This window comes from Canis lupus, chromosome 9 (assembly GCF_003254725.2).
Source record: "Canis lupus dingo isolate Sandy chromosome 9, ASM325472v2, whole genome shotgun sequence".
NCBI lineage: Eukaryota > Metazoa > Chordata > Mammalia > Carnivora > Canidae > Canis > Canis lupus.
Window position 1 is genome coordinate 56,805,903 of NC_064251.1, and position 24,275 is coordinate 56,830,177.

The 24,275-nt window shown below is 56.2% G+C and overlaps 2 protein-coding genes across 10 annotated transcripts in view; both read left to right on the top strand.

Moving 5' to 3' along the window:
- Positions 1-1,512: 1,512 nt before the first annotated feature.
- Positions 1,513-20,819, top strand: AK1 (adenylate kinase 1). 9 transcript variants are annotated; one of them, XM_049114439.1, is made up of 9 exons: positions 1,687-1,774; positions 4,463-4,501; positions 6,081-6,116; positions 6,298-6,461; positions 7,164-7,280; positions 9,819-10,010; positions 14,854-14,909; positions 15,015-15,086; positions 20,630-20,819. In XM_049114439.1, exons 2-9 carry the CDS (start codon positions 4,495-4,497, stop codon positions 20,817-20,819), a joined length of 834 nt encoding a protein of 277 aa, XP_048970396.1. In that variant the 5' UTR covers positions 1,687-1,774; positions 4,463-4,494. The 9 variants fall into 9 exon arrangements, with proteins under 9 accessions (XP_025331030.1, XP_048970396.1, XP_048970398.1 ...); XM_049114441.1 differs by lacking the exon at positions 6,298-6,461 and having other exon boundaries at positions 1,715-1,774; XM_049114438.1 differs by lacking the exons at positions 1,687-1,774; positions 4,463-4,501 and adding an exon at positions 5,610-5,767.
- A 97-nt stretch (positions 20,820-20,916) lies between these two features.
- The window catches only part of ENG (endoglin), a 31,167-nt gene continuing 27,808 nt past the window's right edge, over positions 20,917-24,275 (top strand). Inside the window, exon 1 of the mRNA XM_025475241.3 lies at positions 20,917-21,049. Within this exon, the coding sequence (XP_025331026.1) occupies positions 20,983-21,049 (67 nt within the window). The 5' untranslated portion in view covers positions 20,917-20,982. The remainder of the gene's footprint in view (positions 21,050-24,275) is intronic.

Consider the following 24,275-nt stretch of genomic DNA (forward strand, 5'->3'; position numbering starts at 1 on the left):
TTCAGGAACCACCCACCTGATACAGTCTCACTTTCCTGGTACTCTCGCTGTCTTGCTCAAACACCTTCCATGGCTCTCTAGTGCCTACAAGACGAACTCTTAAGTTCAACTCACCACTCTCTGGGACTGCTACCTTCAAGGTCATGATGTAGCCTGGTGGCCAGCTGCATGAGTTCTGACACTGCATGGTCCTGGTCTCTACCCTGCTACATTATTGAGCACCTTCTGCTATGTGCTGGTCTCCACGAAGGAACACATCACTTCTGCCTATTTGAACTAAGAGAAAGAACTGAAATAAAACAAAAGCCTTTATTTGGGGTCTGAGAACTGTAATTTGGGGAGCACAGATTCAGGGGAGCGACCCAAATTGCATCCGGTGAGGAGGGGAAGCCAGGGGTCTTTATCAGCAAATTGCAGAAGTATTAGGAAGAAAGACCACACAAATTGTTTTCTAAACATATGGCTGAAGAGAGACTGACATTTTACAGTGTGTCAGGTTTCTAATACATTATGACAGTTGCTAGGAAAATAATCAACTTGTTGATTTGTGATTTGTGATTCTCGGTATCAACTTTGTTGATTATTTGTTAAGAATGGGGGGGGGGGTGCAGGGCACCTGGATGGCTCAGTGGTTGAGCGTCTGCCTTCGGCTCAGGGTGTTCCCAGGATAGAGTCCCACATGAGGCTCCCTGCAGGGAGCCTGCTTCTCTGCCTGTGTCTCTGCCTCTTTCTGTGTGTCTCTCATGAATAAATAAAATCTTAAAAAAAAAAAAATAACAGAGGTGCAGCAGCTCTGTGCTCCATCATATACGCCTTTGTCCAGTTCAATAGCTCAGAAATCCCTGCGTCTAACACTGGATGAAATTTTTTGTCCCAAAACGAGGTTTCAGGTTCAGAGGTTTCACAGAGGTTCACACTGGGGACCCCAGGCGGGCTATCTTGCAGGCGTGACCCTCAGTTTCCACTGTGTTTAAGGATCCACGGGCCCAGTGTGAGCCCCGCGCCCTGCCCAGCACCTGGCACAGTGAGTGCTCGTAAAGGGGAGCCGTTCTGCCGGGATGGTCCGTCCCCCATCTGGGTACCCGCGTCCCACTCAGCATTCTGCATGTCCCACATCCTCGTGCTCACCTCGTGGGAGCTGCCTGGCAGATAATTGGAGGCAGAGCTGATTTTTTATCCCCTTTACAACCACTAGCCAGGGAATGGGTACATGAATGGTGTTTGGGGTCCTGAGAGAGTTTCAGTCCCAGAGAAATTCTCCGTCCCCTTCTAACAGGCAGGAGACGAGGAGTTCCAGGTGAGTCTGGGCAGCATCTCAGGAGGGCTGGGGGCCTGGTCTGGCTAGCGAGGCCCCCTTGCCCCCCAGTCCCTACATTGGTTGTCTCCCACACTGGGGTCTGCTCTCTCGCCCACTGTGGCGGGATTTTGTGCGGAGCCTCTAGCCTCGGAGCCTCAGTTTCCCCAGCTGTTACAGAGGAAACCCGATCCCCCCCGCAGTGATGTGGGGGCGGCGGCGGCGGCGCGGGGCGGGAAGCCCTGCAGGGGTAGGAGGCCCGGGCTCCCGGGCCCGGGCGCCCCCTCCCTCCGGCCCCTCTCGCCCCCTCCCTCCCTCCCTCCCTCCCGCCTCCTCCCTGCCCGCCGAGCGCCGGCTCCCGGCATGCTGCGCGCCGCCGACAGCCTTATAAATAGTCGCCTTTGCGGGCGGCGGCGAGGACGGGCAGGGCACCACCGGGCAGGGCACCACCGGCCCCGGCGCCGCCGCTCGCCTCCCCAGGTCAGTGTGCGCGGCCGCGGGGGGGGGGCTGCGCGTCGGCAGCCGTGGGGGTCGCGCGGCCGCGGGCCTGTGCGGGCGGCTGGGACCCGCGAGGGTGCGCCCGTCTGCTCTTCCCGGGCTCTGCTCCGGGTGTTCGTGCCACCGGCCGCCGCGCGTGTGCCCGGGTCGGGGGACGTGTGCTGCGCTCCACGCCCCTTTGTGCCCCTGCCTTGGCGCGTCCCGGCTGGGGCCCAGGGAAGGGGGCTGTGGCCTGACGCCTGCCCTGGAGGACTGGCGGGCCGAGTTGGAGGAGAGGAGCTATCCTGCCTGCCGTGTCATTTTGAGCCCCCTGGATGTTGGGCCCCTGCCCCAGCCTCCTGAAAGGGCGAGGGCTCTAAGGGAGCCCGGGGCCAACACATGGGACCTTTTCTGAGCACCGCTCAGATCTCCACCCAGGAGTCTCCAGCAGCAGCAGGATGGGGCCCGGGGGTGCAGGCCCAGAGAGGGGACGCCAGCTGCCCAAGGTCACACAGCTGAGTGACGAGGAACCCTTAAGTCACTGTCCTTCTGGGCCTCAGTTCCCCAGGCCCCTGGGCGGACCACCCAGTCACAAGTGGAGTTGCTGCAGGCTCGACCTAGGGGCCTTATAAGGCCTGGGTGCTGAGCCGGTAACCCAACCCCATCCTGGACCCCTGGCCTCTGGGAGGCCTCCTCACGACCCAAGTTATTTTGGACCAAGGAAGTAGCAGGTGCCAGTAGGACAGAGGGGCTTAGGTTACTGGGAGGAGGCAGGGCAAGGTGGGTGCGAGGCCACTCCTCAGGGTGTCACCGCAGGTTCTCCCTGGCCTTGGGACCCTCCACCTCCCTTGCCAGCTGCTTCGGAGCATTGGCTGTCTCTACCCTTCCTTAAGCACACTCAGCAGGAAAGAGGCTATAACTCATGCCCCACGAGTGGCAGGACAGTCAGCAAAACTGCTCAAAGACCTACTGGGTGCCAGGCCTAAAGCAGCAGAAAATGCAGCCTGAGTCTCACCCCAGCCAGTCTCTGGAGAAAGTCTCTGCTCCTCTCTAAGCCTCAAATACCTTCCAAGACAGCTCCGAGCACAGAGTGAGGCACCCAGCCCTCTGCTCTGCCCAGAGCCAGGCCCAGGCCCAGTCTGGTGGGGCACACACGCCAGCTGCACAACAGAGCGGTCCAATACCATGTGGTGTGTGCAGTGCTGGGGGCGTTCAAAGGAGGCAAAAAGTCCAGGAGTGGAGGGCAAAGTCCAGGAAGACTTTCAGGAGGAGGTGACACCTGAACTGAATCCTGGACAGTAGCACCTGGAGAAAAGCATCCAGGCATCAGGGTCTGGAGGTGGGACACAGACATGGGGGGTGAGGAAGCTCCAAACTGTTCAAATGGTGGCTGTTAAGGCTGCAGAGGGGGGGCAGGAGCCAGGTTGTTGGGCCCTATCATCCATGTTAGGGGCTCAGGCTTATCTTGGGAGCTGAGGGGGCCCCACATGGAAGGGTTTTAAGCAGGTGAGTGATGGGGTCTGATGCTGACCAGAAAGAATCCTGCAGATTGCCTGGTGGGGTATGGAGGCAGGAAGACCCATGGGAGGCTGGGGCAGTGGCCAGGCACTCTGGCTGGAACAAGGGAGTGGTGGTGAGGACACAGGCTGGACGGAGAGTGGTTCAGGAGCAAGAGAGGGGGTATGCATGTGCAGGGGTGAAGTGGGGTGTGGGAGAAGGATGTTCACACAGACTGGGGCCTCTGGCTGGGCAACAGGGCATGGAACTGGGGACATGGGAGAGTCTGTGGGGACTCCAGGCCTGTCCAGGGACCGTAGGCTGGGGAGGGAGGGCCAGTTTGGCTGGGCAGAAACAGGGATCCTGGGAACCTGAAGCCAACAGGGTGAGGGTGAAGTAAGGGGGTTGGGGAGATGCCAGGCAGAGGGAATGCTGGCTAAGGGTTGGGCGTCAAAGGTCAGGGCAAGAGTGGCTGTGATGGTCGCTGGTGGCCTTGGGGAGGGCAGATGGCTATGTAGGTGGCAACTCTAGGTGGAAGGAGAGGTTGGAGCAGAGTGGGGTCCCCAGAGGGGGTGTGGTTGACTCACATGCTGAGAGGAAGGCAGGGGGTACAGCAAGATCCTAAGGGGGTGAGAGGGCAGGGGCCGTATGAGAGGGTGAGACCCCCCCCACGAAAACTTTCCAGGGCTGTGTCCACTTGAGCAACTCCTGCAGCTTCCTCCCCGGCAGGCTTCTGTGTCCCTTTGAGCATCCTTGTCCCAGTCCCAGCCCAGAGGAAGACACATGCAGCTCAAGAGGGCTTCCCACCCCGGCCTCCCCTCCACAAGCTTTCCTCCTGGCCCTAGGGAGTGTTGCCAAGGTGTTGGGCAGACGTCTGCTTTCTGGGACTTAACTAGGGGAGCCGCTCAGCGGTTGCTGACGCCACTGTTGGTGTCCCTGAGGACTGTCCTCACCACTGGCTCCTCCAGTGGGAAGAGGTGAACGGGAAGGGGCTGCCGCCCTGTTGTGGCAGACAAGGCCGTGGAAGCACACCGAGGAAAGGTGACTTTCCCAAGGTCACCCAACCTTCGGGGCCTTCCCTGCCCTGTACCCTTGGGAGCGTCAGGGCCTGGCGCATACCGTGCAGCCTGGCAGGAGCAGGGCAGGTGGAGGAAGGTCCCCCTCACCTGCCCTGCCTGTACCCTTGTCTTGCAGTGTGCTGACTCGGCTCCCCGGACCTCAGCAGGATGGAAGGTACCGAGGCTCTTCTTTCCTGCTCACTGCCTGGGCCTCAGTGTGCCCATCTGTCAAGGGGGTGTGCTTTCAGGAGACGTTCTGAGAAGGGTTGGAGGAGGTTCTGGGGCTGCCAGAGGGCCCTGCCTGGGAGCCTCCAGCATCTTCCTCAGGCATCTCATGGGATCTGCCAGCTCCAAGATTAATTTTAGAAGCAATGAGGCCTCCGTGAGGCTCCTGAGGGCCCCATAGCTCACCTCCTACGCTGGTATTTATAGAGCTGAATCCCTGCCTCTTTCTAGAAAGGGTGGGTGCTGGCAAGGGGGTGGCTAGCCCTGGGGAGGGGCCCCAAGTGTACAAATGCCAAGCCTGACAAGGACGAGGTGAGGTCCAGCCCCTCTGTGGGACTCAGTTCCTCTGTTGTCCAGAGGGGGTGGGTCTTGAGAACACCGTGGGCCCTCCTGGCTGCTCTGGGCCTGGACAGGAGGGAGACGTGCAGCCAGCAGGGTGCCTGGCTGGCCTGCCTCCTGGCAGTTTCACCGCCCCATCCTTGGCGTTGTGCCTCAGCCTGGGCGGCTCTTAAAGGAGCCTGCTGCTGCTGCCTGAGCCAGGGGTCACCCTTCTTCCCCTTGGGCCCCAGACATCAGCTGGCCCTGGGGTGTAGCCTCCCCCCACCTCCAGGTTGTACCCAGCACTTGGCAGGCACTTGGCAGGCAGTTGATGGGAACCCACACAAGGAGTTGTTCTTCTGACAGGTCCTCTAGGCCTCCAGCCTCAGGGCCAGAGGGCCCCTGGGAGCTGCCAGGCCTTCCTCGGGAGGGACAGAGAGCCAGGGAGGGGTGGGGATCCTTGCCTAAGGTGACATAGTGAGGGCCTATTTGCCTGAGAAGAGGGCAAGGCTGAGCAGTCTGGGAACAGGGCCCAGGTTCCAGTTCCAGGCCCGGCATCCTCAGAGCAGGCCCTGGCCTCTACAAGCCTGTTTCCCTTGTCTGGTGAGGCTGGGGTCTTGCTGAGTTCTAAGGGCTGACAAGGCAGAGGCTGCAGCATGAGTTCACCTCCCTCTCTGGGCAAGGGTTCCACATGCCCACCGCAGCCCTCTTCCCTGGCAACAGTCTCCAGGGCAACATATGTTGCGGTTGCCAACTCCATACTTGTGCTGCCCAGAGAAGGCGGGCAATGGGCAGGCCCAGGGTCTGGGAGGGGAAGGCTAGGGGACACGGGAGAACAGGACCATGGGTGCCTGCTGCTCCAGAAACCACCGCAACGTGGAAGACTCTAAGGCCAGAGGTGACCCGCTGCAGCCCAGCCGCCCACAGGGAGGGGCGGTGGGGGTGGCCTCTGAGCCCCTTGGAGTGGTCCTCAGCCTGTGCGAAGTCTGGAGCCTCCAGGCCTCTGCCTGTGCTGGTTCTTCTGCCTGGAATACCCTTCCCCCTTCCCTGACCGCTGAGCTTTGCTCCCCTGTCACCGGTCACTCTGGGCAGGAGCAGGAGCCGTGTCTGTCCCTCTGCCTAAGGCCTGGCACGGGCCTGGGACTCCAGAGGTGCTTCTGGCTATTTGTCAAGTGAGTGACTGAACCCTGCTCCCCCTTTCTCTCCCGCAGAGAAGCTGAAGAAAACCAAAATCATCTTTGTGGTGGGTGAGTCCAAGGCAGGCGGGTAAGGCAGCAAGCAGGGAGGCTCTTTGCAGGTGTCTGTGGGAGCCTGGGCCTGGGGGCTGCACCCCGGGCTCCGCCCCTCCTTCACTGGGTGATCTGGGCAGATCCTGTCCCTGCAGCAGCTCCCATTTCATGGGGCTTCCGAACGGGTGGGTGCTTGCAGGAGGGCCCGGCTCAGGGAAGGGCACCCAGTGTGAGAAGATTGTGCAGAAGTACGGCTACACCCACCTCTCCACCGGGGACCTCCTGAGGGCCGAGGTCAGCTCAGGCTCGGCCAGGGGCAAGATGCTGTCGGAAATCATGGAGAAGGGGCAGCTGGTGCCACTGGTGAGTGGGCCCGGTGGGGTGGGGGGTGATGGTGGCCCTGAGCGGGCTCCAGCCAGCAAAGCCCATGATGCCCTGGCAATGCTGCCTTGATCTTCCCCGGCTGCAAACACTCCTGCTCCGGTCCGCATTGCCGTTGGCAGGGAAATTCCTTCTAGAAGCTCCCAGAGCTCTGAGGACCCTGCCCTGCTGACCCCTTCAGCCTCACATTACCCACTCACCCTACCCTACCCCAACTTTCCACCTTCCAGCTGCTCTGGCCTTTCTGTCCTGTCAATCCCGTCATACTCCTTCCTGCCTGGAATGTTCTTTCCTCCTCCTTTCAGACATTCCTGGCTCCACGGATTTGAGCTTAGACCCCCTAATCTTATAACTACAAAAGCCCTCCTTCTTTGCCCATTCAACCTATGTCATGCTTGGAAATTGATTAATCAACATCACCACACTGTGAGCTTCTTGAGGAGGTTCTGCTTTGTTCCCATGGTCCTCCTGGGCAGGAGCTGGCTGGGAGGAGGGATTCAGTACATACTGTTGAACAAATGGATGGATGAATGAATGATTTGATCAACCAGTCAAGTGCTCACAGTCAAAGGAGGCTTCCTGGAGAGGGAGGCTTGTTTGGAACACCTTTATTAGGGCAGAGGCCTGGAGGAAGAGATAGGGGAAGGAGCTCATGACCCCCGCCATCTTTTCCTGTGCCCCCAGGAGACAGTGCTGGACATGCTCCGAGATGCCATGGTGGCCAAGGTAGATACTTCCAAAGGCTTCCTGATCGATGGCTACCCTCGGGAGGTACAGCAGGGAGAGGAGTTTGAGCGGAGGGTAAGGCGCAACCTGCTGGGTACATTTGGGAGCTGTGAGGTGGGGGAGCCAGGCAGAGGCTGCCATTATGGCCAGAGAGAGACTGACTGTGGGGTCGGGGAGGGGAGAAGGGTGAGGAGGGCAACCAGGGAAGAGTTTAAGAAGAGGAAGCACAGACTGGAGAGCTCACAAACCTGAGCTCAGGTTCTGGCTCAGCAGACCTTCGGCCAATCATTTTGCCTCCTGGAACCTCATCAGTGTCCCCATTTGCAAAATAGGGGGACAGAGTTGGCGGCTGCCTTATGGAGCAGAATGGCGATGAGAGAGAATGTACCCTTCAGAAGTGGGGCTTGGCATCTTATAAACATGTAGGCAGAGGGGCAGGGAGCAGGATGGACTGGGCTGGAAGGGTCAGCTGGGGGGCAGGGCAACCAGGACAGATGTGGGAAAGGGTTCAGACCTGGCTGGAGGCTCCTGAGGCCAGAAAGTCCAGTCTCCTCTGGGCCACAGGGAATCCAGCTGGAAAAGGTAGGCCTCAAGGAAGATGGCTCTGAGCTGCCTGAAACAGATGCCCAGCAGGAAAATGGGGTGGGGGACACCTTTCCCAAACACACAGGCACACAAGCACATGTACATGTGAGCACATACAGAGCATACACACGTGTGCACAAAGCCACGGACAGACACACATGTGCACAGGCATGCATGCATGTGCACACACATCTGGCAGCATACGCACATGCTCACACAGTGCATGCACACTGATACAGCACACTTATACACAGGGCTGTACACCCCTACCCCCATGCCTCTGGTGTCACAGGTCACCAGAAACAGAGCTGCAAGGGGAGGGGGAGTAGCAAGAGGTGGGGCGGGCTCAAAGAGGGCCTCTTAGTAGATCCCAGTAGGCTGGAGCAGGACCAGTCCCTCAACTCCCACTTTCCCAAGCCTGCAAGACTGGGGCCATCATTGAGTTTCCATAGCTTTGAGCCTCATCCAGAGGTAGGAGATTGTATTTCCTGACCTTTAAGTGCCTGCAGGACTTCAAGAAAGTGTCTACCCTGTCCTGAGCCTCAGTTTCCCTATCTTTGAAATGGAAGTTGGCTGGGCTTCCTTCAGACTAGGAGGGCATGGACACTGTGGTCAGGTGCTAGGCAGCCTCAAAGCATGTCTGGTTGTGACACACACGTACCGTACCAGCTGTGTGATGTCATCTCTGACCCTCAGGGCCACACCTGGAAAATGAGATTACTCAGTCTCCTTCCCTCCTGGGGCTGTTGTTGGCACTATTGTGGGCAGTGGGCTCAGCACAGGGCCCAGCCCTGCCAAGGCCTCCCAGGGTTCGGGCACCTGGTCTTCTCAGATCTGGACACCAGGGGGCATCAGGGCCTCATCGACTGAGGATGGGTCAGCCTTGCTCCTTCTCACCCTTTTCGGGGATGAAATGTTTATTCCAGTGACAATGACATTGTTCAGAAACACCACCACCACCACCACCACGGCCAGCTCAGCGGGGCCGTCACCCCTCCAGGCAGCCTTTGTCAAGTCCTTGCCCAGCTCTGCTGTGCAGACAGATGCCTTGCTGCCCTCAGGGGCCCCTGGCTGGCAGGGGAGAGGGAAACTAAGTAAATCACCAGATACCTCCTGAGACATTCTGGGCGGAGGAGAGGGCAGGATGGACTTGGCTGGAAGGGTCAGGATGGTGTGGGGAGAACAGAATCAAGGGGACAGGGCAGGGGATCCCTGGGTGGCTCAGCGGTTTGGCGCCTGCCTTTAGCCCAGGGCACGATCCTGGAGTCCCGGGATCAAGTTCCGTGTCAGGCTCCTGCTATGGAGCCTGCTTCTCCCTCCTCCTGTGTCTCTGCCAGTGTCTCTCTCTCTCTCTCTCTCTCTCTCTCTCTCTGTCTATCATAAATAAATAAATAAATAAAATTTTTAAAAAAGGTGGGGGGACAGGGCAACCAGGACAGATGTGGGAAATGGTGTTCAGGCCTGGCTGGAGGCCTCCAAAGCCAGGGAGTCCAGTCTCCTTCTCTGGGCCACAGAGAGTCCAGCTGGAAAAGGTAGGCTTCAGGGAAGATGGCTCTGAGCTGCCTGAAACAGATGCCCAGCAGGAAAACGGGGTGGTGGTGGTGGGGTTCCTGCAGGGAGCTGGGAATGGTGGTGGGGGTAGCATCCGGGAAGACTGCCCTGGAGGATCGAGATTTTTGTTCCAATCTGAAGGCCAGCACTTGGTATTGAGGGTAACAGTTTCTGGCATGAGCAACGGCCTGGCGTGGGAAGAGGTTGATGAGAGCCCAGACTACAGAGTCCACGTGGCTGAAGCAAGGAGAGCCAAGGAGTGGGAAACACGAGATGAGGAGGGCAGGAAGCCGTCCTCTGAGGGCACTGGGGAGCCATGGGAGAGGTGGGGAGCAGGGCAGTGGTTTTTGGAAGGTCCCTCAGGCTGCCTTGGGGAAAGGCTTGGAGGTCTGAGTGGGTCTCAGGTGGGGCCATGCACGGGGTGGAGGTGGTCCAGGGGCAGGAATGGGGCCCCTATGAGTACTGCTCCACCTGCAGATTGGACAGCCCACGCTGCTGCTGTATGTGGACGCAGGCCCAGAGACCATGACCCAGCGGCTCCTGAAGCGTGGAGAGACCAGCGGGCGAGTGGATGACAATGAGGAGACCATCAAGAAGCGGTTGGAGACCTACTACAAGGCCACAGAACCTGTCATTGCCTTTTATGAGAAACGTGGCATCGTACGCAAGGTGCGCCCTCTGCAGGCCGCGGGGAGCCCTGGGAAACCGGGTTTTTGCTCGGGGTGGCCAAAATCCCGGTGACCTGGGGCCAGCCCTCCTTTGGTTCCCCCAGTGGCGCGGTGATGGGCTGCTGCCCCTTGTGGCAGGGCTCCGAGCTCTGCAGCCAGGCCAGGCCCCTGCGGGGAGTGAGCCCCTGCCTCGGTGGGCCGGCCCAGACCTCCCTGTCCCCTCCGCCCCTCGGGCGCTCTCCCCACAGGTCAATGCTGAAGGCTCCGTGGACAATGTCTTCTCCCAAGTCTGCACCCACCTGGATGCCCTCAAGTAGCAGTCCCAGAGCCCCTTCCCCAGCCGAGCCCCGCCCCACCCCTGTCCTGCCTGAGGCTGTCCTGGCCTGGGCTCAGCGCCTCCACCCTGCCCGGCTGGAGCACAGACAGAGGAAGCCACTTTATCCTGTTTTCATGGACAGCCAAGCACTAAAGGAATTTCCAAGGACATTCGGTCTTATTCCTTTTTCTTTGCTTTCACTGGAGTTGATCCACACGGGATGGCCTCTCCTAGTCCCTCACCCTCCCGGGCTCCCTCGGGCCCCTCAGCCCACCTTGGCCAGCTGCCTTCCCCTAGTACCACGGGAAGACCCAGGGCCCTTCCTCACCCAGGGCCTGGGGAGCCTGGGGGGCCAGGGTGACTGAGGCAGGATCCTTGCTCTCAGAGACGGATTGTCAGGCACAGCCGAGCCCGACCTGGGTTCCTCCAGGTCCTTGCTGTGTGGCCCTTGGCTCTGACCCCTCATCAATCTGAGCGTGTTTTCTGTGCTTAACGCCACTGGGGCCTGTGTGCAATAGGCAGCGAGGTCATGGGCTTTGGGGAGCTTCCAGGGCAGCAGGGTGGCGCACGTCAGCTGTCAGGGTGGGTGTTGAATTGGCTTCCTGGGTACAAGAAACTCTGAGTGTCTGAAAAGGGCATTGAGATGAATGGTCAGTGGTACCTCCCTGAGGAGGTGAGACGTGGAGGATCTCCCACCATATGTCCCCAGACAAATCACAACCCGCCCTTTCTGAGCCCGTTTCCAAATCTGAGTTAGGGTCCATGCCTCCTGAGACCCCCACCCCTCAAGGATAGGATGAGGACACACTGGATGAGGGTATAGGCTGTTGGTCATCATGGCTGTGGGAACTGAGATCAGAGCGGCCTTGGGGATGAGCAGAGCTGGGGTGTCCCAGAATCCCCGGGGGGCGAACCCGCTTCCCTTTCCTGTTCTTTCACTCTGTGACCTCATCACCAAGGAAGGTTCAACTTGGTGCTCACGTATCCTTAACACCTGTCCCAGCCCAGGCTGACTCCTCTAGAGCCAAGAGGGCCTTCAGCAGGTCACACTGGGCCAAAACAAAACCCCACATGGGGCTGATTGTGCCCATGCTGCATCCCCTTTTCTTTATGGCAAGTGTGGCTGGTTTTCCATCTACATTAGTTATTCAAACTTTATTTATTTTTTAAAAAGATTTTATTTATTCATGAGAGACACAGAGAGAGAGAGGCAGAGACACAGGCAGAGGGAGAAGTAGGCTCCACGCAGGGAGCCCGATGTCGGACTCGATACTGGGATCCCAGGATCAGGCCCTGGGCTGCAGGTGGCGCTAAACCGCTGAGCCACCCAGGCTGCCCCGAAACTTTCCTTTAAAATAAAACAAATTTAAAAAAAAATAATAATAAATAAAATAAAATAAAATAAAATAAAACATATTTTGGGGATCCCTGGGTGGCTCAGCGGTTTGGCGCCTGCCTTTGGCTCAGGGCGCGATCCTGGAGACCCGGGATGGAATCCCACATCAGGCTCCCGGTGCATGGAGCCTGCTTCTCCCTCTGCCTGTGTCTCTGCCTCTCTCTCTCTCTCTGTGTGACTATCATAAATAAATAAAAAATAAAATAAAATAAATAAAATAAAATAAAATAAAATAAAATATATTTAAGTTATAAAAGTGGGTCTATTGAAAGAAGAACACAGAACAAATAAATGAGAGCCCAGGGGAGGTAGAAAGCAGGCATCACATGGGGATGAGCCCTCTGGCTTGGTTAGACGTGCAGGAAAGCCCTCTGCCCTGCAGTGCAAGGGGGAGCCTCAGTCGCTCTGTGGCCTTCTACCGCCGAGTCTCCAGGTCACATCCACCCAAGCAGGTTAATGTGTGTGCACACGCGTGCACACGCACACACACACGCACCCACGCACGTACACACCTTCTAGCTCAGGGTTGTCTGATCAGCGTGAGGATGAGCGGGGAAGACATGCCAGAGATAATAGCTAGAGAACTCACCTGACAGAAGCATCTTCATGATCTTTATTATTTTTAATTATAGCATCATCGAATCAGGTGTGTCCCAGTTTAATGAAAACCTAAGCTGACTCAAACTACTGCTGGCTGCAGAATCACTTTATTCACTTAAAAAACAAGTTGAAAACTTGAAAACACACACAGAGACATACACAAACGTAAAAGCACCAGTAACCACCACCCCATCCTTGCCACCACAGACCTTTCTTTGAGGGTTTCCTTTATGCGTGTTCATTCACTTAGCAATTTTCCAGAGCCCCGGCCATGCTAGCAAGCAGAGGCTCCTAAGCCCCCACCTGCTGTGATACGGCCCCTCAGCACGAGGAGGGGGCCGTGGTCACAAAACTGAGACCAGTCTGGGCAGCTGAGTGCACACTCAGAGGGGCTCCTGCCGGCAGCCCGTTCCTTGAGGTGGAGATCTGTAGTGGGGCCTTGTAGATACCTAGGAGCTCACTTCACCATTAGAGAGGTCATGGAAGGGTAAAGGGAATAGCTCTGCAGAGCCACAGAGCCTGTTGGGTGGGATGCAGGTGAGAGGGGGTGCAAAAGACAAGGCCAGATTTGCAGGGCCTTAAAGGCTGAACCAAGTATCTAATCTCTCCCCTAAGGGTCATGGGAGGCTCAGAAAGAGGTTTTCTTGGGGGAGGGAGGGTGCTTGGTGGCTTAGTTGGTTAAGCATCTGAATCTTGATGTCAGCTCAGGTCATGATCTAAGGGTTGTGGGATCGAGCCCTGTGTCCCCACATTCAGTGGGGAGTCTGCTTGAGGATTCTTTCCCTCTCTTTCTCCCTCTGCCCCTCCATGCCTCTCCCACTCCACTCCCTCTCCAAAAAAAAAAACTTTAAAAACTATTTTTTAAAAAAAATTTTTGAACAGAAAATTGGAGGAAATAATATAACACCTGTCACCAACATTTAGTAACTTATATTTCCCTATATTCCCTTCATTATTGTTTTGCTTTCCACCAAGTATTTACAGTAAATTAGATACGAGAAAAACTTCACCCCTGAAGTATGATTCTGAAGAATAAGGGCATCTTCCTACATAACTGCAGCTCAGAGTTTCAATAATACTAAGTTTTTGGTTTTGGTTTTTTTTTAAGATTATTTATTCATGAGAGACACAGAGAGAGAGGCAGAGACACAGGCAGAGAGAGAAGCAGGCTCCGTGCAGGGAGCCCAACATGTTACTCCATCTTAGATCCCGGGATCACACCCCGAGCCAAAGGCAGACACTCAATCACTGAGCCACCCAGTGTCCCCAATAATACTAAGTTAATGATAATTTCGTAATATAGGATAATCGGCTCACATGCAGTTTTGCCCAATTGTCCCCAAGATGGGTCTTTGTTCAAATCAGGGTAAACCCGGGATCACACATGCACTTGGTTGCAATCATCTGTCAGACCTCTTTCAGCCTGGAATGGCTGTCACAACAGCCTGTGGAGGCACCAGCTGTCCTGCAGAAAACTCCTTCCAGATTCAGCCTTTGCTTCCTCCTGGTGTCATCCGGCTTGCTCCTCCATCCCCTAAATTTCTTGTACACTGGAAGTTAGTTGTAAAGCTTCATAGATTCAGGCTCAGCCTCTGGGGCAAGAACACCTAAGAGGTGAGGCTCAGTAGAGCCTTTTTTATTTTTTTCATTTTGTTTTTTATTTGAAAGAGAGAGAGAACATGAGCAGGGGAGAGGCAGAGAGAGAAGCAGATTCCCTGCTGAGCAGGGAGCCCAACACGGGGCTTGATCTCGATCTCGGGACCCTGAGATCAGGACCTGAGCTGAAGGCAGGCGCTTTGCCCACTGAGCCACCTGGGCATCCCTCAGGAAGGCCAGGACTGTGGGGCGCCCAGACTACAAGTGCACGCAAATCTCCCGCTTCTGCTTAGAAAGCTCATTCTGCTTCAGCAGGGCTGGTCTGGGCAGTGAGGCTGGGCTGCTGGTCCAAGGGCGGGGAGCAGGGGACATCTCCAAGGTCACCCACTCCTGGGCTCCTGTGGGCTGGGAGGTGGGCGTGGCATCAGGACCAGGCAGGAGACAGTCATAAATGTCACACTCTTTGCGTCTCTAGGGATGCTCCAGGCAATGGCTTGTCCCAAAGTGCCAGAACATTCTGACCAGCCAGAGACCTTAGGATCTCAGAGAGAGAGAGAATACTCGGCGGGGGTGGTGGCCTCAGATGCCCCCCCTGGACTGCGCCCCCAAGTCTTGGCCTGGAGGGCCCTGAGGGCCTGGCCAGAGGCACTGAAGTGGGAGAGGAAGGAAGCAGGGAGCAGAGGAGGCCAAGACTGCCGCCTCCCAGCCTCAAGAGGGGCCTGGAGTAAACAGGAAGGCCTGGCGGCTCCACGGTGGGGGGGCTTCGGAGGGGTGGGGGCTAGGGCCCTACTGCACATGTGCAGCCTGTGAGCTCAGGGCTTCCTTATGGGGGAAGCTGACCCAGGGAGGTTGTATGACTTGCCCCAGGCCACACAGCAAGGCAGGGGTACTGGGCTAGACCCTCACCTGCTTCTCCTGCTTCTGCCCCCTTCTCAGTCCTCTGGTGCAGTGTCTCCTGCCTGTGTTGCCCTCTACGGTTCAAGGAGTGCTGGGTGAGTCTCTCTCCTCCGTGGGCCTCACCTTTTTTTCTATGCACTCTGAGACTTACAACTTAGAGGTTCTAGAATCCTGACCCAGTGAATTCTCCTGCCTCCTAGGTGGTCATCAAGGGTTCTTTGGACCCTAGGGAGCAGATTTCGTCAGAAAGGCCAACATTCAGGAGGCAGCAGGTACCTGTCCTTGGGGAATGAGAAGGAGAATCTGAGGGACTTCTCTCTTCTAGAACAGAGCAGAGTCTGGCAGTACCACTGACCCTCGTGACCACCATGTCCCCATGGAGAAAATTCTCCCTCTCAGAGACCCTGTCCTTGGGCTCAGAATGCCTCCAACACCCACACCCTGAGGCCTCAGAATCACAACCTTGAGCTGCAACCTTGAGCTGCTAGCCCATTCATTTATTTTATCAGTACTTCTCAAACACCTCCCACAGGCCAGGCACTATTTGAAGTGATGGGTATTGGGCAGTGAACAAAGCAAGGCCCGTGCCCTCATGGAACTTCTAGAGGTGGAGACAGACAAAACAACAAAACAAAAACAAAAACAAACACACACAATATATAGCGTGTCAGATGGAGAATAATTGCTGATGTGGGGAGGGGGCTATTTTGAATGCCATGGTCAGGGAAGTCCTCACTGACCATGGGACATTTGATCTGTGACTTAAAGCCCTGTGGTTATCTAGGGGAAGAGGGACTGGCAAGTGCAAAGGCCCTGGGGTGTGTGTGTGCCTGGCACATTCCAGGAACAGCAAGGAGGCCAGTTTGGCTGGAGTTTGGGGAACAAGATAGAGCAGAGCAGAAGGCGAGGTTGGAGATGGGACAGGTGAAACCTAGCTGGCCATTTGAGGGGCTCTGGCTTTTACACTGAGTGAGATGGAGACCCAAGATGGGTGCTGAGCAGGAGGATGGAACTTGGCTCAACTTTAACTGCCTCCCTTTACTGTGTGCAGAATGGGCTGGGGTAAGCGTGGCAGGAAGGAAACTCTGTAAGGAGGTGACTGCAATATTCTAGGAGGTGCTGGTGGTGGCCAGGGTGGTAGCTGTGGTGGGACCCCACGAACACTGGGAAATTGGGTGAGCCACCGACAAGATTCGCTTGTAGGTTGGATGGGCAGGGGGAGTGAGAGTCAACATCCACCTCAGGTCTTGAGCAATGAGAGGAGGGAATCTGTTATGGTCTCAGATGGAGACACTGAGGCAGGAGGGGTTGGCAGAAGAACCAACAGCATGTGGTTTGAGATGCATGACGTCTGAGCTGCTTATTTGACGTCCAGGAGCCTGGAGCCTGGGGGAGAGTTCTGGCTGGAAGTAGAAAGCCATCAGTATATAGAGATGGTACTTAAAGCCATTTACTTGGATGAGGGCACCCAGAACAGCACTTCTCAAATTTAAAGTGTCCACGGATGCCCGGGGGGTCTTGAGAAAAATGCAGGCTCTGAGCCAGCAAGTCTCTGGGTCAGAGCTGGAGAGAAGCTCTCGGGAGATCCTAAGCCCACACTTGGAGTGGCAGGGAACTAAGGCATGGTATTTTATGGCCAAGACCCACTGGTGGGTCATGAAATCAATAGAGTGGCTTGTGATCAGTATTTGAAAGGAAACGAGACAAGAGGGATAAGCATCATAAGGGCATATATACACGTCCACAAAACATTGCAACTGTCGGAGCCCAAGTCCCAGGGTTTGTGTTGGGACACAACTGCATGGTCTCAAAGGTTTGTGAAACCCTGGCCTGGGGAGCGCCTGGGTGGCTCAGTGGTTAAGTGTCTGCCTTTGGCTCAGGGCATGATCCCGGGATCCGGGATCGAGTCCCACTTCGGGCTCCTTGCGGGGAGCCTGTTTCTCCTTCTGCCTGTGTCTCTGCCTCTCTCTGTGTGTCTCATAAATAAATAAATAAATAAATAAATAAATAAATAAATAAATAAATAAATAAAATCTTGGGGGGAAAAACAAAACAAAACAAAACCTGACCTGGGAATGAGTGTAAACAGAGAAAGGAAGAGGCCCAAGAGCCGAGCATGGGAGGATGAGGAGGAACCAGCATGGGGGCAGATAAGGTGACCAGGGAGGTGGGAAGAACACCAAGATGGAATGTTCTGGAAGCTATAGGAGGAAATATGGGCCCAGATTTGAATTATCCTCTGCTTCTCCCCAGTCCTGTGGCCATGCATGCCCGAGTCTGTTTCCTGCCCTGTAAAATGGACACACGACAGTGTCACCCTATTCGGTGGCTGTAAGTTGGCTCTCGGCACAGGGCTGGACAAGCGGGGTGATTCTGAATCTTGACTTCGAGCTTTTCCAGGCTCAGGCTGTCCTCCCATTGTGCAGGTAAAGAAACTGAGATCCAGAATGTAGAAAGGTTTTACCAGAGGCCGCCTGAGACAGAGTGACACCCTGGACACCCTGACTCCCAGTCCCGTGCTCTCATTCCTGTTTACCCACTTTCTCCCTTGTCCTTGTGGGGTCATCCCTGATGTTCTCAGCAGCCTCTGGCTCCAGGCCGGTGCCGGAGACAGACAGCCGCCTGGGGGCCTCCCCGGGGACTGCCTAAAATTCCTCCTGTGGCTAGTGGCCAGGGTAGACGTGCTCTGTCCCTTCCCGTGGCCCTGGCCCCGCAGCAAGCCAGGAGGAGGAAGGAGCAGGATTTGTGCACCTGCCCACTGTGGAGTCAGGACACAGGGCCCTGGCCATCGGCCATGTGTCTCTTTGGCGTGTGGCTAGGCGGCACCTGAGAACGTCTGTATCAGCCAGAGCCCCAGCAGGAAACAGATGGCACGCTCCAGTGGGATAATTTGAGAATTTAATGAAGGATCTGTTTACCCAGGTGTGGACAGGCTGTAAGGGAACCACAAGGGACCATAGTGTGGACCATGACCACCCTTGGCCTGGACAGGGCCTGGTCAGGGCTGCAGCCTTCAGTGCATGGAGGCCACTAACTCACAGTGAATCTGCAGGGATGAATCCTCCTCCCACTCTTCCTCCTCCTCCTCATTCCTCTCTGTGATCTGTGCAGGGCTGAGGGGGAGGAGAGATAAGAGATGTGTCCATCAAGACAGAGATGAAAGGTGGTTAACCCCAAGTCTGTCCCCAGCTGTGAGACCGTATGACTGTCAAGCTTCCCAGGGACAGATGACCCAGACGGAGGACTGGCCTCTTCCACTCGAGAACATGAGTGAGACCTGCCCCTTTGTACCCCAAATGCCCTGTGCCTCCTTGGCCTCCACCCCTGCCTTACCTTCCTGGTACTTCATGCTTTCAATAAACAGATCTTAAGGCCCAAAGGGTCCTGGGTTCTGTGCTGGGGACCCTGCAGTGTAGACAAAAAGTGCCCCCTCAAGGGGCTTCTAGTCAAGTGGAGAGACTCACACAACATGACTCCACACAGGCTAGAACGTGGTGTGGAGGCCTGAGGTGCTAGGGAGCTGCAGGGTGACCTCCTCTCCACGGTTGGAGGGGGGCGGGTCCCAATCTCCTTCCTCCTGGGGTTGGGGCTCCAGGCCCTCCTCTAACTGCCTGTAGGTTTTTTCTATTTTTGGAAGCTTCCTGTATGTTCTTTCTTGGGTCTGCCTATAGCCTCTCTTGCTTTCTAGAGAATCCAGTGGGTCTTGTGTATAAAGTGTGTGGGGATGGATTGTGTAGCATGGAGTGGGGGTGGGTAATGGGAAGGAGGAAGTTTTGGGGAGGGCCTCCCATGGGGTCCCTGCTATGGCCCTGGATACCCCTCACGCGGTGACACCCACAACCACGGCGACATGGGTCTGCTCCACATTTAGCAGAGAAGGAGATGAGCTTGGAGCCAGGCAGTCTTGAGGTCTCCACTTTCCTGCTGGGGGTCACGTAAACTTCAGGGAGCCTCGGGTTCCTCTTCCGTAAATGGTTTAATGTCACTGGCCTCCAGGGGTGGCTGTGAGGATTCAGAGCTGATAAGGCCACCGACTGCCTAGGGTGGGGCCTGGGGCACTGGGGTGTTCGGCCCCTGAGGCCGGGTTAACTGTCCCCCAGGGTACAGACCCTGTTCAGAGGGCCTCGGGGAAACCTCCCAGCCCCCTCCATCATCCCTGCCCTTTGCCTTGAAGGGCCCACCCCCCATCTCTGCACCCACAGGAACAGGTAGAGGAGCTGCCACTCCCGGGATGGCCCCATCCTCCCCACCACAGCCTTCCTGCTTGCAGGGCATGGAGGGCCTCCTGTGACCCCGCACGCATGACTGGCTAGAAACTGGCTCCAGGGCCCCACAGCGAACCTTCTCCCAGTCCCCATCCAAGGAGCCACACCTGCCCTTCCCTCCCCTGTATCAGCTCCTGTAGGGACAAACACTTCTGCTCTGCTCCCTCCAGAGGCACCCAGGGCTCCTGCCTTCTCCTCCCTCCCTGGGCCTCCATTTCTCCATCTGGGACCCAGGACAAGTATAAAAAGGAAGGCCTCCTGGCTTCATCCCGTTTGTGGGTCCTGCCAGCAAATATCACAATTTGTCTTCTCCAAGCCAGCAGCTTCTGCTCCAGGACCTTCCATGATATTCCTTGGCCTTCATTCAAGGCGTCTCTCCAGAACCCGGCCCAGAGTCTGCCTCTCCAGCCTTCCTGTCCCCACCACACCCCTGCATGTCCCACAGCAGTCCGACCACTTCCTGCATCGCGCCTTTGCTGGGGCTGGTCCCCTGCCCAACGGACCCGCTTTACCCCCTTCTTCTGCATCTCTCCCCCACGCACCAAGTCCTTCAAAGGCCAGGCAGTTCAGGCTGCTTCCTCTGGGCTCCCTTGACCCGACCCCCAGGTGCCACCTGTGACTAACGCCATGTGGGCACACAGTTGGCACTTACTGTTTGCAGAATGAACTAAGGGCCAGTTCTGACACTGTCTCCCAGGCTCATGGGAGAGTGCTTCCTGTTCAGGCCTAAGCGCATTGTCCTGGTGCCCAGACCTCCCCAGATCCCATAGCCGCATGGCTGGGAAGGCACCATTGTGCCCACTTGACAAACAGGGTGAGGAAGGTTGTGGAAACTTGCTCGAGGTCTTGAAGGTCAGAGTAAGGAGAGCAGGGCTTTGAATCCAGGGCCGTCTGACCTCAGGAAGGCCATCAGGGGCTTTTTCATCTGGGGCTTTTGTCCCTGGAGGATTTTCCACCCTTGAAGGGGGCAGACCTAGTGTTTCCTATCCTCCCTGGGCCCTGAGGCCTCTCAGCCCCAGCTGGCACTTGGGAGTGTTCCTTCCATATCCCATGCCTTAGTTTCCCCGCCTGCAAAGCAAGAAAAGACAAGCCAGTGGCAGGCTAATGTAAGCTTGGTGCTTGATGACACCTAATCAAATCCATCTTTCAGGGCCAATTATCTCACCTCATCAGACCTCTGTTTTCTCATCTGCAGAATGGGGACAACTGAGTTCAAGAACTATAAGCTCCACCTGGGCCTCCTTGGCCAGGGCCTGGCCTGGAACGGCTCCTTGGTGGGCTGTTAGGGTGATCATTTTCATCGGCGCTTTGGGGGCTGCCAGATGCGCCCCAGCAGCTGGCCCTTCAGGGGGTGGGATGGGAGGGTGGGGTGCATAGGGAGACCAGCCTGGAGCCTGGGCCCTCCCACTCCCCCCCCACCCCCCGCAACTCCCCCCCCCCAGCCCGAGGGCCCCCCACCCAGCGACAAAGCCCGTGGCACTTCCTCTGCGCGCCTGGCAGGCCGCCTGGCCCGGCCCCTTCTCTAAGGAAGCGCATTTCCTGCCTCCCAGGCCGGCCTGGATGAGCCCGGAGCTCCCCACCGCTGCCTGTCAGACCCCCCAGCCTCCAGCTGCATCCCCAGGCCCGGACCTGCCGCTGCCGCCTCCGCCTCCACCGCCCCAGGCCCCGGCACCCCCGCCCTGCTCATCCTCTGGCCGTGACCCCCGGCCGGCCCGGCGCCCCTGTGCCCACTTCTCCTGACCCCTCCGCCGCCACCTCAGAAGGCTGGAGCGGGGACGCCGTCGCTCCGGCCGCCTGTTCCCCTCGGGTCCCCGCTCGCGCCCACGCCGGCCCCCACACCCACCCGCAGCCCTGCCCCTGGACACCGGATAAGGCCCCGTACGCAGACCCCCTGGTGGACCGCATGGACCGCACCGCGCTTCCCCTGGTCGTCGCCCTACTCCTGGCCATCTGCAGCCTCAGACATACAGGTAGGTGTCGGGGGACCCTGGGGTGGGGTGGGGGACCCTCGGCCCCATGTGCTCCCGGCATCTCTCCTGGTCCTGACCTCATGCCCAGTGGGGCTGTACTGGGGGGCTTGGACACCAGAGGGGGGTACCCACCATCCCGTCTTGGCTAGATAGAGAACTTTCAGCCCTAAAAGTCTCAAGCATAAAGGGATGAGTTATTTGCCTTAATCCCGGCCTCTGGCCTCTGCCCTACCAGCTAAGTCTAGTTTCTCCCCAGAAAGCCTAGGTCGCAGAGTGTGTGCAGTCGGGGGAGGGCCTCCTGCCCTCTCTGGGCCTTCAGGTTCCCATCTGAGGAACCCGTGGGAAGGAGGGCCTGTGGATTCGCAGTCAGCACTAAGGCTCTTGGTTCAAAACTCACGTGGTTACTTCCTCCTGGTGTGATGTTGGGGGGACTACCTTTGGGCCTCTGAGCAGAGCTGGGATGGCAACGGAACTCCTCTGGGGCAGCTGGGGGGCCGGTGGTGAGGCCATGCTTAGAGAGCGAGCTCCAGAGCGGGCTGGAGGATTCTGTGTTGTTATTGAGGCTTTATGATTCGCTTTAAATTCCTGCCTCTCACCTCCCCAGGGCCCCTGAGCGGCTCCCAGAACATTCTTGAACATAGGGCTCTCCCTCTGTCTCTACTTACTTTCTCTTCCTCAAGATGCTGCAGGGTGGGGACACGGGCCCAGGGCTCTGCAGGGGCTTCTCTGTCTGGGGGCTTTCCCAGGTGGTCATGGTTCTGCGGCCTTCCAAAAGTGACCAGATGAGGGACCATGAGGAGCTGGGGACTCCCAGACCTTCATCCCACTCTCATCCCACTCATGCCGGCCTCGCTGTGTCCACTCCGCAGGACAGCCCGGTGGGCACCCTTCATCTATGGCACATCCAGAAACTGTCTAAAGGATCTGGGGGTGGGGAGGAGAGAGTGTAGGGGAAGAGCACAGCGGTGGCCACCCTCCCCACCTGATCCCAACCTGTGGACTTTAAAGCCCCTAGTTCTTGGTCTCTAAACGCCTACCCCTGTCTTACTGATCACAGGAAACTGTCTCAGACATTAAGTGACCGAGCACAGATTTCACCCTAGGCTTGTGGTTCCTAAGCATGTGTAATACGCACCCTCCACCCCCATAGAGCTCCCCGAAACCCGGTAAGATGGCTGCCTTTATCTCCACATTTCACAGGAGAGGAAGTAGAGGCTGTACCTGCCAGGTTCACACAGCTTAGACAGAAGCCTACCTGGGCTCCACGATAGGCCTCCAGGCTGCCCTTTCTCCTGCCTCCCCCACGTGTCTAACTTGATAACACTGTCTTCTTCATCTCATCAGAGAAAGATCTGTGTAGAGCTTTAGGGTCTGGTTCTACGGGATGGAAAGCAATGGTGTGCTGGCAAATAATTAACAACAGGGGTGGAGGGTGTTGGGGATAGTGTTTGTTAATGTCCAGGGTATTAATGTTCTCACATGGCTGATTGCAAGCTACCAACTCACCAACCTTGCAGTTGGGATGCGGTGTCCATAGACCCTTTGGTATCTTTGCCACACAGATGCAACAGACATCTGACCTCAAGAGCATAGGTTTAGAAAAATGGAGCAAAATAGCTAGGAAATAGTGAGTTTTGACATTTATTACCATTTTTAAAATGTAATTTATTTTTAAGCTTGTAAAACTTAAATTATTTTAAAAGATTTTATTTATTTATTCATGAGAAACAGAGAGAGAGGCGGAGACATAGGCAGAGGGAGAAACAGTTTCCCTGCAGTGAGCCTGATGTGGGACTCGATCCCAGGACCTGGGATCACGATCTGAGCCAAAGGCAGATGCTCATCCACTGAGCCACCCAGGGGCCCCTAAAATTTAATTTTTTAAGATTTTATTTTATTTTTTTTAATATTTTACTTATTTATTCATTAGAGACAGAGAGAGACAGAGAGGTGGAGACACAGGCAGAGGGAAAAGTAGGCTCCATGCAGGAGCCCCATGTGGGACTTGATCCTGGGGTTCCAGGACCATGCTCTAGGCCAAAGGCAGGCGCTAAACCGCTGAGCCACCCAGGAATCCCCTAAGATTTTATTTTTAAGTAATCCCTACACCCAATGTGGGGCTCAAACCTACAACCCCGAGATCAAGAGTCATATACTCCACTGACTGAGCCAGCCAGGTGCCCCAAAATTTATTTTTTTTAAAAAGATATTATTTATTTACTTGAGAGAGAGAGAAAGAGGGGCAGAGAGAGAGGGAGAAGCAGACTCCCCTGCTGAGCAGGGAGCCCAACGCAGGGCTCGATCCCAGAACCATAGGATCATGAGCTGAAGGCAAACGCTTAACCCACTGAGCCATCAGGGTGCCCCACAATTTAATTTTTAACAATGGCTGTGTTTATTTTTTTTATTATTTTTATTTTTTTAAAGATTTTTTATTTATTCATAATGATAGATAGATAGATAGAGAGGCAGAGACACAGGCAGAGGGAGAAGCAGGCTCCATGCACCGGGAGCCCGACGCGGGACTCGATCCCAGGACTCCAGGATCGCGCCCTGGGCCAAAGACTGGCGCCAAACCGCTGAGCCACCCAGGGATCCCCACAATGGCTGTGTTTAATCGCAGATTACAAAACCTGATAATTTATCAGCTTGCTCCTGGGAGCAGGTTCTAATACCCCAGTAGTCATACAGTTCAAGGACATTCCAAACCATCCAGCCTAGCTCTGTGACAGTCTGGGAAACTGAGGCCCATGGAGGGCAGACAGAGGCCCAGGTCAGGGTGTGGAACCGAGATCCTCACGCTGGGAGTGGGGTGGAAGTGACCAAGGCATCCTCAGTCAGGCTGGAGAAGGTTAAAATGGGTGAAAAAGAGGTCCAAGAAGGAGTCCAGCCTTCTGGGAATACAACTTGGCAGAATGTCTCAAAACCCTAATTTGTGCACCAGCTCAACCTTCAGCCCTGTGGAGTCACGTGCCCAACTCTGTAAGGACCTGTATGATCCATAGGTACCTGTAACAAAAACCCATCAGCCTAGGCCCTAGCAAATGAATTATTTTTTAGTGAAATACCCTGCGGCTGAAATGGAGAAAAACCTGACCCTGTGTCTACACTACTGTGGACAGGTGTCTGGGACACAGTGTTGGGTGCTGAAGCAGCAGTGACTCCATTTCTATCAGAATCAAATAGGAACAGTGCATGGTACACATGGGGACAATCTCGATGTTCC

Bases quoted from the DNA above. Each gene is read 5' to 3' on its own strand.
- AK1 (XM_049114438.1), top strand. From the start codon at position 5,713: ATGGGTGCCTGCTGCTCCAGAAACCACCGCAACGTGGAAGACTCTAAG. The intron at 14,910-15,014 runs GTGAGTCTCTCT...CCTGCCTCCTAG, and splicing joins TACGGTTCAAGGAGTGCTGG to GTGGTCATCAAGGGTTCTTT. The intron at 15,087-20,629 runs GTACCTGTCCTT...CCTGCCTCCCAG, and splicing joins CAACATTCAGGAGGCAGCAG to GCCGGCCTGGATGAGCCCGG.